General features: G+C 36.8%; 2 protein-coding genes across 6 annotated transcripts; one reads left to right on the top strand and one right to left on the bottom strand.

The window, feature by feature from the left end:
• Positions 1 to 122: 122 nt before the first annotated feature.
• LOC111867148 lies at positions 123 to 5,529 on the bottom strand. 3 transcript variants are annotated; one of them, XM_023856722.2, is made up of 4 exons: positions 5,345 to 5,529; positions 5,142 to 5,253; positions 3,322 to 3,431; positions 123 to 3,146 (listed from the first exon to the last, which is right to left on the bottom strand). In XM_023856722.2, the coding sequence occupies exons 2-4, from the start codon at positions 5,239 to 5,241 to the stop codon at positions 306 to 308; spliced, it is 3,051 nt and encodes a 1,016-aa protein (XP_023712490.1). In that variant the 5' UTR covers positions 5,242 to 5,253; positions 5,345 to 5,529; the 3' UTR covers positions 123 to 305. The 3 variants fall into 3 exon arrangements, with proteins under 3 accessions (XP_023712490.1, XP_033608464.1, XP_033608465.1); XM_033752573.1 differs by having other exon boundaries at positions 5,349 to 5,529; XM_033752574.1 differs by lacking the exon at positions 5,345 to 5,529 and having other exon boundaries at positions 5,142 to 5,325.
• A 451-nt stretch (positions 5,530 to 5,980) lies between these two features.
• LOC111867152 (acyl carrier protein, mitochondrial) lies at positions 5,981 to 12,839 on the top strand. 3 transcript variants are annotated; one of them, XM_023856732.2, is made up of 5 exons: positions 5,981 to 6,206; positions 7,425 to 7,547; positions 7,600 to 7,713; positions 10,442 to 10,529; positions 12,266 to 12,839. In XM_023856732.2, exons 1-5 carry the CDS (start codon positions 6,021 to 6,023, stop codon positions 12,355 to 12,357), a joined length of 603 nt encoding a protein of 200 aa, XP_023712500.1. In that variant the 5' UTR covers positions 5,981 to 6,020; the 3' UTR covers positions 12,358 to 12,839. The 3 variants fall into 3 exon arrangements, with proteins under 3 accessions (XP_023712500.1, XP_023712498.1, XP_023712499.1); XM_023856730.2 differs by lacking the exon at positions 7,600 to 7,713 and having other exon boundaries at positions 5,982 to 6,206; XM_023856731.2 differs by lacking the exon at positions 7,425 to 7,547 and having other exon boundaries at positions 5,987 to 6,206.
• The last annotated feature ends 3 nt before the right edge of the window (positions 12,840 to 12,842 follow it).

The raw sequence follows: 12,842 nt of genomic DNA, 5'->3' as shown, positions 1-12,842 counted from the left end.
CATGAAATCTGACAGAACACTACAGCAACCACACTTTTAATCACACCTAGTGTGAAAATTCTGACAGTGCTGATAAATTCTGGTTCGTGCCTGTATCCTACATAGAAATAAAACACATTAAATTGCCTGATAATGATAACTGATTCACAATGCAGAAACTAATATTGAGAAGAACATTTCATTAAAAACTTTCAAAAATGTTTTCTTAGTTTTGGTTATATAAAGTAGATGAGAATGGAAAGCATTGCATTCTCACTGCACTAATTTTAAAACTTTTTGAATCAGTGTAATGGCATTTATGACTTTCAATCAAACAAAGATACTATTTGATCTTGCAAATGCTGTGATAAAATTCGAGTAGGCGTGTCTTTTGGAGTTCTTGCATGACATCGTCTTGTGCTCTGTGGTGTTTTGAGGAAGTGAAAGCTGGAGCGTAATTCTTTATAAACACTTGCCGACTTCAACTCTGTTGCTGAACATCTTGCAAGAGATCTTGCACTTGGATTGTCATCAAATTTGAGATGCATAGGTGTGGCTGGTACTGATTTGCTCCCAGAAAATGTTCTGTCACCAGTGACTGTAAGTGATTTTTGTGCAGCAATTCTTTCTGAACGCCTCAATGGTCTTCTTGAAACCGAGGACTCTTCTGAATTCTTGTAATTGTTACCTGGTCCAACATCAGAAGAGTGATTATTCCCTTCTCTAAAAATTTCACTGTTCAACTCATCATTTAAAATATTCAACATCTCGTTACGTATAACATTTGTCTGCTTCTGAATTTCTTGTATTTCTTCCTGTTTCTTCCATAAAGCATCTAACTGTGTCTGCTGTGACTCAAACAGAGCAAGAATTTTTGCTACAGCTGAATTAGCACAAATTAAATTATCAGTCTGAACAGGCGTGTTGTTTTTCGTAATGAAATCTGTCTGTGTTGCTACTGAAACAGCAAATATACCTCTACTTGCAACTGTGAATGTCTCATCAGGTAGTGTATTATGGTGCACTGCCATCCTTGAAGACTCATAAAGAGCATCTGGCAATTCACTTTTTTCAAATACCAACATCGATGGATTTTGAGTTACTGAATTTTCTTTGCTACTGTTCTGCATGTTGTTAATTTCACTGGCTGAAACACCAGGAGGATTTCTCATCAACAAAAATTTTGTTTCTATAGGATACTGCAATTCAGCAGTACCTATGTCATCACTTGCAGATTCAGTCGCAATGTTCAGTGGTCCATATGCTTCTTTACTGTTTTGAATCACCAATTTAGCATGCATATTTGGTTCTGATGACTTTTCCACCAGCCTTGAAGCAGCGACATTATGTAAGAGGCTGGATTTTTTATGATTATCAGGTTCTTTCCCACGGTTAACTTCTTCACATTGTCGTTTACAAGGACTGTCTGAAGTTGTATATATATTTCTATCTGTGGATACCTCTGTAGATCTTTTCTTTATAGAATGAGTCACCACTGAGCCTGTAGCAATGGAACCACTAGTACCAGAGACCCATGGTGACTGATTAGCTTTCAACCGAATACATTCTGTGGTTATCCTGCCATAATTAGAAGCTGAAACATTATGTTTCTTTGATTTAACTGTGGCTGGCTTATTGGTTATTTCTGGGTTTATGAAACTTGTGAATGTGCATGAATTAGTAGATGTAAAACACACAGGTGCTACTGTTTGTTGAACAGATGATAATCTTGACTTCCCTGGATTCACATTAGGTTCATCACATTGTCCTGTATATAATTTGCCAAATGCCTCTTCTCTCATTAGAAAAGGGCCTCGTGATGACAGGACGTCGCACTGTTTATTTGTTGCTGGATGAGATGGTGATAATATGCTATCAGATTCCTTGAATTCTTTCATGCCTTCATGTACACGTCCTCTAACTCTCTGGGGTATTTTAGATTTGATAAGGATGGATGTCGCTGTATCTGAAGTCTCTGCACCCACATGTATCCTGTCTGTTATCTGTGCCTGTGCGCAACTTCCGTGACCCCATAACTGCGTTGGCAAAAGACCTGCAGCAGCAAATTTTGTTTCCATTCCTCCATGATTATTGGCCAGTGGTTTACCAGGGTTATGAGACTTCTTATCATTTTGAGAAGCGACTCCAAAAGTTCTTACAGATTTGTTAGATCTGGATAGAAAAGGTTTGCTTAAGCTGTCTGTTCCTCCACTGTGACAGGTCACTTTGTCAGACCACTCAGGCTTACTTTGGCATACTGAAGTTTCCAAATTTTGTGACTCAAGAAATCTGATTCCATCAATGGCTCCACAATCAGAAGCAAATTTTCTGTAACATTTGCTTGACTCTGCAGTATGCTTGCTTGAGAAGCTTGAAATTCTTTGTGATTTGTCGTATTCAATAAATTTACATACATTACTTATTTCTGGTCCTTCAGAATCGGACGATGGACATATTTTGCCCAGTTCATCAGACTCTGTCAAAAGCTGACTCATGAAATTTTCACACCTTTGTGATCTATTAGAGCTGAGAAGTTTAGGAGTCTCACTGGTTCCTGTTACTGCAGAATCAGATGATGTAAATATTCCACTCCCAAATTCCTTAGATTTGATTGAAAGTTGATTTGAGAGACCCGCGTGCCTTTGGGATCTTTTAGAATCGAGAAGTTTAGGTATTTCGCTGGTTCCTGTTACTGCAGAATCAGATGATGTAAATATTCCACTCCCAAATTCCTTAGATTTGATTGAAAGTTGATTTGAGAGACCTGCGTGCCTTTGGGATCCTTTAGAATCAAGAAGTTTAGGTATTTCACTGGTTCCTGTTACCACAGAGCCAGATACCATAGATGTTTCACCCAATCCCTTAGGTGTTGTTGCAAGACGACCTATGAAACTTACAATTCTTTGTGACCTGTTTGATTTCAGGAGTACAGGTGCATCTGGAATAGATGCTGTGTAACCAAAGCAAGACGGTCCCACTGTGTTTGAGGAAATAAGAGTCTTTGTGTTGACATGCTGTGAACGCTGTACTGTTGGGCTTCCTCTGTTTTCACTTGTAAGGGAGTTGAACTGAAATCTAAAACCAACATTCTCCTTAGAGTTTTCTGCAGTTAATATGTTGTGCACATCTTCAGGTGGCCTTCTTCTTTTCTTCAGAGTTCCAAAGTCCTAAAAGAAAAGAGAGAAAAAAGGGTTTTCTTCAAGACCTCATGGCCCCCCTGCAACCCCATAATCCTCCAGTTTGGCAACTGCTGGTCTAATGTTGGTATATGGACAGGTAACATTTCCATATGGTACTTTGTCACAATAAATTCATAGAATGAAAACTAAACTTGTATTATACCTGATTCTCATTTTTCTGATTCCTGGTCAAGAATTCTTCTGATGGTGACCACAGCTGACGTCTAGCATGCACCAAATTCACACGTTCTGGACATTTCAGTTTCACTGAACCTACAGAAAACGTTTTTTTTTTTTTTGCATTATGTCATTTAGTGGCACAAAGTACAGTACATATTCAAAATATTTATATAAAGCTTTTGCTTTTGGTGTTCAGCTGCATCATACATTGAAATTGCTCTTAATATTGTATTTGAGCATTCTGTTGCAGTAATGTATTTACTTTGTAAAGATATATTTTCATATCAAATGCAACTTAGTGTCTTGCTCTACTTCTCTATCACCACATGTTTCGGCCATATACAGCCATCATCAGGGGCATGTCTACCTTGACAAAACTAACGTTTAAAAACAATAAACAAATATGTAATAATATAATTCTTACATATTACAGATAACATGCACGTAATAACACTATATCAACATCTACACAAGCTACATAAATAACAGACATATGTACAACGGCAAACAACTAACAACAAAAATATTATATACCACAACATATTATTTACACATTACAGAAAATACCCACACTGCAACAAAGGAATACAGTTTAACAAGGTTCAGCATCAACAAATATATTTGAATGAATAACTGGTGACTGCAATGAAAAATAACATTTAAAAAGTTTAATCCTATTCTTTACTTCTAACCTTAATTTGAATTAATAATCAACATCAAACTCACACACAATACATACAATATGCAGTGGAACAACTCTGGCAAGGTAGATTTAAAGCCAAAATGTGTGGTGATAGAGAAGTATGACAAGACAATAAGTTGCATTTGAGATGAAAGTATAAAACTGTTGTTTTAGTATACACATTCACTGCTGAAGATGTTACTGCAATGCAAGCTGAAACAGAGCACCCCCAACATACAACATGACTACACTTTAAAAGCCAAATTTACATATAAGATATGGCTGAAAAAGTGAGGAACCAGAAATATCTGTACATTAAATGTTGTAGTAGAGCACAATGTTGTGCTATAATACAACTGTGGGGGGTTCTCTTAACACAACATTTACATAATAATAATTAATAATATATACATTTAGCCCCATGTTTTAGCTGTTGAGGCCATCTTCAGGCATATAATTCTCCGCTTTCTCATGGATTTCTACAGTGACCAACATTTGCAGAGTGATTCTTGCCAAATTGTTTTACCTAGATTAGTTCAGGATCTTGTGGTAAAATGGGATACTTGACACATGGTATTTTTTTTATTGCTAGTGGGGTGAGACTAAGTCCCTTGCACTGTGGCCACTTCTGGTTCCTGACACATAACAAAGCAATAAATGTGTGATATGTTACAGTTCCTGCTAAGCAAAGGGACAATACTTATATTACCATTTTAATTTCATATATTTTTCAAGTGCTCTTATTCTATGCTTAAGGAGAAGAATTATATATGATGATCATTCAACATACATGTGCAGTGTGTTGGTTCGAAATGTGTGCAAAGAGCATTGGCTGGAATAACAGGTATAAGAGGATGGTTAATTACTATACTTCTGAAGGTAAGACAGTAACCTTAAATGCAAAAATCAGTCAAGATCTAAGGATGTGGAAATAGTCCAATCATCAAGTTTATGGGTTATATAGCCAGTAATCTTCAAAATTACTTTCAAACTAGACAATATAAACAAGACATTTTGTAGCAAACTACACATTGCTCAATTTTATGTGGGCAGCTTTAACGGTATAAAGATGACTACGACTCTGATTAGAATTTTAAACGATGCACATGACGTTTCCTTACCTGCTCCAAGCCCACGTTTTCTGGTAGAAATTGGAGGCAGAATAGGAACAGGTTGCGGAATATTTTTCCGCTTCCCTAGCATGCTCTTTCTTGGAGGCATTATCTTTTCTCTCTACACACACACAAAAAGTAAAATAATAAAAATAAATCATTAGTCCTCATGATTCGATGACAAATGTATGTAAACACAATAAGTTACGTACTTGCCTTAAATTGTTACAATGTAAAATAAACCGACAAAACTCTTCAAGCTTTCATTCGTTATTTTCAAATTGTTGCCGCCAAATACCACCAGAGTGCACCATAGCACGGATCATTATCTTATACAGTTATACTGGTTATACTCATTGCCATTGCACTCATTGCATCCAGACCGGATCAGCCCGATCCCGATATCCCGATTGCATCCGACCGCATATGTTTGTCCTACAAACAATTGAGAGCCAAAAAGCATGACACTCCATAATGCAGTAACGAACATAACGAACTCTTATGTAAGTTGTGTATAATTCCAAATATCCCAAATGCGCACAGAGTTGAAATTCTCATTTCTTGTCTATAGTCTCACTGATCGAGACTGCTATTTGCATGTGCACGACATCAACATCATATTTCCGCATTCATGCATCATCCTTAAAATGTCCTTAAAATCTTTTTTACCGACGGAGCTATTGGTAGCAATTATTACTGACATTCAAAACGTTGATGGAAGTTCTGTATGTTCTGTATGTTCTGTATTCTGTATGGACCGTACAGAAGCGTAACATCATGGTAGCCGACGTAGCCGACCAATGCCAACCAATAGTACAGATCGGTACAGATGAGCACGGAGAGCACGGATTTGTTCGGCTGTTCGGCTGCACGTCGATCCATGGAATTATGGGACAACTGCTACGAAAGAAAATGGCAGCGATTGCGAGTTGTGTCCGCCATGCATTTGTAAGAAATGTAGGTCTTGTAAGGGTTATGTTGCCACGAGCTGCAGTAATTGGTGTTCAGCGAAATGACATTCACACGAGGACATGGAAAAAATTCCATGCATTTAACAGATCATCATTAATTGAGGTATCTTAATGTCGATTGAACCTTGATTATGGGCATTATTGTATTTAAACCGGTAATATAGTACAGTTCTGTTGTCAGGGCCCATTTCCATTGTAGGAACCTGTGAAATGCTTGGCTCGGACTCGATGTCGTGCCTAACATTTATTATTTATTTTTTTTTGTATGTTTATGTGTTGTTACCCTCCAGTGTTCAGGGGTATGCAGTAGGTCAGTTAGGCCATTTGAGCAAAAATATTTAGAACACCGTTAAACCTTCGGGATGGTTCACATATATGTGACGAACTACGGTTCGATGTATGGATGTAGAAGAAAGTCGTTATCATTGTTAGCAGATGCAGTCAGTGCCCTACCACGAATTTATATTATAGGAAGCAAGTGACTGAACACTGTCGAAATAAATATAGAATACTGTGATCACATGTTCTATGGTATAAGACAGGTATTTAGCTGCAGTTGCGAAAATTGACGTATGTATGGTTATTGAACAAACTTTTGTATCATGTCTAAGCCTTATTTACGACCATTCCTAAACATGTGACTATTTGAAATACCGAATAACATTGATAATCATAGATATACCACTGTTACTGAAGGATCTCTTTTCATAATGTCTCTCTGTCTCATTTTGTACAGGTCTGCTTATTTAGTTGCTTTGGGATAGGTCATATGTGAACATGAAAACGAAATTTGGTTACCAAGATTCAAGGGACTTAGTTGACCAGTTGAGGAACAGTTAGCTGTTAGAGGTAGATCTTGAATTGAATTTTTGGAAATGAATGTTTTGGCTGATTAGCAGCCCTATTTCATATATGAAACTTCCTATATAGAGTTTTTAGCTTGGAGACTAGCCATATTTTTGCCTCTGCGATTTTCTGTAATCCATTCAGACAGTGCTGAGATGGTACCACCAAAGGTGCCATGACCAATTCTTTTCATGTCTTAACCAGTATATAATCACTATCCTTCCATTTTATCATTGAGGAAATAAGAAGTGTGCGCATATTTTGTGCGTAATACTTACATCCATAAATTTGAGTACTGGGTATCTGAATTGTGCTACAGAAGTTATGTTGTATTGAATGGTGAATTTGAAACTGTGTTAGCATTACTGTGTAGAAAATGATGGGACAGAAGTGGGTGGAGTGAAGCCTCATATTATGTTGTAAGAAAATAAGAATTTTCATAGGAAGTGAGTTTGTTTTCCCTTTCCCTTCACAGTGCCTGTCTTGGTGGCAGGCAAGTCAAATTCGACACTTCGCTGATGCAAAACCTTCAATGGATCAAATCCGTGAAAGAGTTCTTACAGTTTGCCGAGCATATGACAAGGTCACTGCTGATAAGGTATTCATATCAGTATTTTTGTTACAATTCTTCTTTGTGTTTTTTATTCCAGAGGATGATATCTCCAAAACGATTATACAGTGCCAAGGAGCCTCTCACTCTTGATTTCATTCGAGGCAGAGTTCTCTTGGTTTTGAAACTTTATGATAAAGTTGATCCTAATAAGGTATAATGCATTGAGTTTACACTTGTCAGTACTATTTTCTCATTTGTGTTATTTACATAGAAAGCTGTGTAAGAAAAGGTTGCAAATTTTTCATTTTGTAAGTTTGGAATATATTTTGTTTTAATTGTGAATATACTATCTGGTTATTGTTTATGTGGCTCTGTAGGTAATGGTAGTTGAGTGGTGATATCATGTCAGTATAACAGACAGAGGGATATGATTTTGTTTAAAGCATTGACAATACTATTCTTTGTGAAAAAATTTCTTACCTTCACTTCCATTCTTAAAGTGCCTGGGTCAATTCTGATGATGCAGCATTGTTTAATATACGTATAAACTATAAAAAATAAGTTCATAAGTACAGCATGTCCCCAACTTATACAGATTTGAGTTACATGAATCTGTATATACAGAGATACGCATGTATGTTTTCTTACATTTAACCAGTTTAGGTACGTTTGACATCCAGAATTGTAAGTACCAGATTATAAAACAGTACAGTATAGTATCCTCTGATACGTTTTTATTGTACATGCTTTTTTGGTTTTTAAGAATCCATTGAAATGAATATGTGCATACAAAAATATGTTGTATTTAAGCATTGCTGGACTTACATGGAAACCTTTGGAATTAATTAACCACGTAAGTGGAGACTTACAATATAGAACCAAAAAAGTACATTAATTCATTATACTGTCCAACAGTTGGCAGATGTTTTCATGGTGAACAGTATAGTCCCCACTTCTGTGTTATTGTACTCTGAACTAAACTTTATCTGAACAGCGCCCCTTTTCTCCACCTTCTACAGAGAGGGCAAGGATAACCAGACAGTGCTCTAAGTAGCTAATGAAATTGTCTGATTGTATGCGTGTGAGTCACATTTACAAAAGCATATTTTAGGAACTAAATTTTTATTTTAATATCTGAAGGGTCTTTGTTTCTAGTTCACATTAGGAACTTTACCAGTAAAACGCTGCTATTCCCCAAAGAGTACTGGATGATAAAGTTTTTTGGAGGAATGACACATCATGAGAGCTATCCTAGTCTTTAAAAAAAGAATATATTTTAACAGAAGAATTTAGATACGAGATTTGTGTCATTGTTACCGGGTCTGTGGCACAACAGAGTTGGTACTTGTGTGTTAATGCCATGTTACCACCATTTTATAGATAGACTACTTTGAAGGTGGAGACAGTAGGTTCCTTGGAAATGTTGGTACCTGTCAAACTTCATGGTGTCACATCCCAGAAAAGTAATTTAGGAGTTATTGAAACTATTAATATGCAGTTATGTTTGCACATTTGAAACAGGCTGCTTTAATTTATTTTTCATTATAATTTTGTGGCAAGGTTAAGAATGCATGGAACTGTACCTCCACTCCCCCACACCTGCATGGTGTGGTGCTTAATTAAGCACATGGAAAATTTTAGCTTTACCTTTATTATAATGTTATATTGCACCATCCTGTTGTACTGCATAGATCTGACTTGTGTTTTGCTTTTATGCCATCTGTGTAACCTCCGTTACTATTAATGTGTTGTTTTTCTGCAGTGACAGTACATATTGCAGATAGGGCAAACAATGCACCCCAGGGGCACTAATATAAATAAACAGATGGTTAATCCACATAACCTGATGTAATCTGAGGCAACTGCATAAGAAAAGCAGAACGCTTTACAGTGAGCAGCAGATTCCCTCATCACAACAACCGGTACACTTGATGATGGCCAGTTAGGCCAAAACACATTGTCAGTAATGAAAAATGATGAGTGAATAGTAACCAACGTTGCACATACAAGTAGACAGCATAAAACAAAATGCAAAGTTAGGTTTACTTTTATTATAATTATTTTCAAATTCAGATGAGTGGTTATGGAGGCATGCAAATGGTTACTCCATTCTGTTGGTAACATCAATTTAATCAGTTAATATTTAATTGAAATTACAGTTGATTCTTTACTACTGTCAAGAACATTTATTATCAAACTGGTGCAGGATTTTGATTCTTAAGAAATATTTTAAGAAGGATGTGGATATGAGAAGATCAAGAAGAGAGATTTTGAAGTGTTTAAGTATTTTTATTTGGTATAATTTTTCACTCATCTCATGGAGAATTCTGTCAATGGTTGCGAGTACCATTATCTGAGAATTTTCTTTTTGGATGGGATCGGGGGAGGATTATAAAAGTGTATGTTGTAGGATCATACCATCAATTTGTGCTCAAAGTATGGTACAGTTTAAATCATAGATTTTTTAAAAATTACAATAGGTTCCAAGGGATATTCACATTTGATTTTGAGTAGTTTCAGTTCTTTCCTGTACCCATTGCCCAGTGTGAATGATTACCAAAATTATGTCGTGTGTTGTATAATTTCTCATTTTGCTTACATGTGTTAGCTACAACTGCTATGTAGAATACACCCATTTTTCTTGACATAATTTATAAACTTAGGAGTGTAAAGAGTCCAGTCTTCTGGATTGTATCGCCATGCAGCTCAGAGGGCACCTGACATTTCAAAAGAGCATATTGCCTCCACCTTCAGAGTAATTCATTATCCTTCTCTTGAATGCTACACAACATATCTAGTTGAAAAGTGATACTTAGAAACATTGGGCTCTGTTCAAACTACATGGAATTATGATCCAGAAGCTCATACTCATAAGTCATCAGTGAGAATTTCAAGTACAGCTTAGATGTGTGTACATTTTTGTTTGTTTCACGTTACAGCTGACAGTAGATTCTCATTTTCTGAATGACCTAGGATTGGATTCACTAGACCATGTAGAAATCATCATGGCCATGGAAGATGAATTTGGTATGTAAATACAGAGTTATATTTTGATCACATATAGAGTGGTGGCTGTGAAAATTAGTGCCTGGTAGATTATTACAAACATTCTGGGGGGAAATCTCTATATCCATCTTCAGGGTATAAATGGAAGTCATGCAGGAAAAATGATCATTGATGCAGGGAAGAGAGGACAAGGAATGGGTTAAGAGAGAATGAATAGGAGGAGTGTTAACTGCTCTGTTGTGAAACTGTTGTTTTCCTGTGTTCTGTTATGAAATTCCCATGATAGTACATGAAATTAAAATAGGCCATGACCACTGCCACATTTGTTCACATTCATCATGCACAATCATCGTGTCATTCGACACTGCACACCCTTTGCAATTGACAAAGTATCATTAAATAATCCAGAAACAAACTCACTTCAAGAGGTCTCCAGTTTTTCCTAACAATTTTAGAAAATGTTGCATGGCAATACAGACCTATGAGTAGGTTAGCTTATAGGGCATTTGAAACATTTATAGTATTAAGATTATGGTCTTCTAGGATATGAAGCCATATAGTTTGTTTCAGAGGAGCTTGCTGCCTCCATCTTCAGAGTGAAGAAGTGATGACAGAATGCTGATACATAAGGAACGCTTAAGTAATCAGAAATTCTGAGTTTCAAACTCAAGGGACTTATCTTAACACTTTGCGGACCACGCATGCATTAATACATTTTTCGCTTTTAAACATAGTGGACCGGTCGCGTATTAATACGTTTTTAGAACATGATAAGTTGCAGCACACCATACATCGCTCTGGCGCCACCTACATTGCATGCAACCGCCTGCAGATGCGTGATAAGACTCTGGAATGTTTAGTTAGCAGTCAGTAACTTGACCTCACTGTTTACTTAACAGACTATAAAGGAAAATGCTTTGCCTTCTTCAAGCTGTGTGTATCAGCCAGTAGCTAGTGGGGAGAATGAATCAAGGACAAATTCTCCTCCGATGACCTAGCTGACCTGCCTTGTGAGACATGTAGTAATGGATTGTCATTCAGACAGTGACAGTGACGGGGGACAACAAAGAATTGTGGCCACAGACAGTAAAAGTGACAGTAGCTCCGACGATAATGCGGGTAATAACATTGCGCGTAGTAACATTGCGGGGACAGCAAAAATCTAAACCCTGATTCAAAATTGAAATATAAAGCATTTCTGATGAATGTGGCAAAGACCTGGGCTACAGTCCAGATGGTTGCGGCAGAATCAGGGTCACACAAAGACTTTGTACGACCGGGCCCATCAACTCCCACCCCACATAGGCCTCATGTGGAACCCCCAGGGCGACTCTCGAGTGATATGTGGAAAAATACCCTCGTGAAAATTGTGAAGAGTGAACATTCCAAGGGGAAGAATCCTTCTAGGCAATGTCATGTTTGCACAGTTCACAATAAAAGGAGTATGTCTACATTTGCAAGTTCTGTGTAATGCCACTTCATAAAAGGGAATGTTTCCAGAAATATCACACCCTCAAGCACTTCTAGGAGCATTGGTAAGTGTTCTCCAAAAATTTTAGTTCAAAAAATGAATTAGGAGATTTTATATTAATTTTTAAAGTGAAAAGTGCACAAGTTAGGGTAGTATGTTTAAAAATGCTGGTCCCCAGGGTGATTTAAATATTTAAATCGCCAGTCCGCGAAGTGTTAATGGCTAGAATTACTGGTAACTTAGATGCTTACTGTAAACTGAGGTATGAAACAATTTTATATTCCAGGGTTTGAAATTCCAGACACAGACGCCGTGAAGTTGGTTCGGCCTGCTGATATTGTCCAATACATAGCTGACAAAGAGGATGTTTATGATTGAAGTGCATTGTGGGAACAGCCTTTTGTAGAATGATTGGACATAGTTGTATTGCATCCAAAATATCATACCGGCAGTGACACTTATGTTTTTGTAAGTTAACAGTAGAACCATCACAGATCTGTCGAATTAGACCCCCGCATCTTGATACCAAGCATACCAAGGATCTTTGAGAGAAGAATCCATATTAAGATGTGCTTTATTTCTGTGTTGTTGTTATACTGATGTACTTTCTAATTTCTGCATGTAGTACTCTTGTAATCTAATTTCATTTGGAAGTGTTTGTTAAAAAATAAAAATATAAGTGCGGAAGTTGTGCAGTGTTTATGAATTACATATACTGGTGATATATACAGCATCATCTAATTTTAATAATTGGAGAGCTGTATCTCAGTTGATATTAGTCTGTCCAAAGGATGTACAATATAAGTGGTATTCATGAAAAAGAAACAAATCACATAAACATTAATATTTAATTTTTTTTACTT

The sequence above is a fragment of the Cryptotermes secundus genome, unplaced genomic scaffold (genome assembly GCF_002891405.2).
Source record: "Cryptotermes secundus unplaced genomic scaffold, Csec_1.0 scaffold448, whole genome shotgun sequence".
In the NCBI taxonomy this organism is placed as follows: Eukaryota; Metazoa; Arthropoda; class Insecta; order Blattodea; family Kalotermitidae; genus Cryptotermes; species Cryptotermes secundus.
This window is presented reverse-complemented; position numbering and strand designations above follow the sequence as displayed.

What these genes read in the sequence shown, in the direction of transcription:
- LOC111867148 (XM_023856722.2), bottom strand. Translation starts at nt 5,241, where the DNA reads ATGCCTCCAAGAAAGAGCATGCTAGGGAAGCGGAAAAATATTCCGCAA. An exon ending in AAAACGTGGGCTTGGAGCAG is followed by an intron (nt 3,432 to 5,141) that starts GTAAGGAAACGT and finishes CGTTTTCTGTAG; the next exon opens with GTTCAGTGAAACTGAAATGT. An exon ending in ATCAGAAAAATGAGAATCAG is followed by an intron (nt 3,147 to 3,321) that starts GTATAATACAAG and finishes CTTTTCTTTTAG; the next exon opens with GACTTTGGAACTCTGAAGAA.
- LOC111867152 (XM_023856732.2), top strand. Translation starts at nt 6,021, where the DNA reads ATGGGACAACTGCTACGAAAGAAAATGGCAGCGATTGCGAGTTGTGTC. An exon ending in ACAGATCATCATTAATTGAG is followed by an intron (nt 6,207 to 7,424) that starts GTATCTTAATGT and finishes TTCCCTTCACAG; the next exon opens with TGCCTGTCTTGGTGGCAGGC. An exon ending in ACAAGGTCACTGCTGATAAG is followed by an intron (nt 7,548 to 7,599) that starts GTATTCATATCA and finishes TTTTTATTCCAG; the next exon opens with AGGATGATATCTCCAAAACG.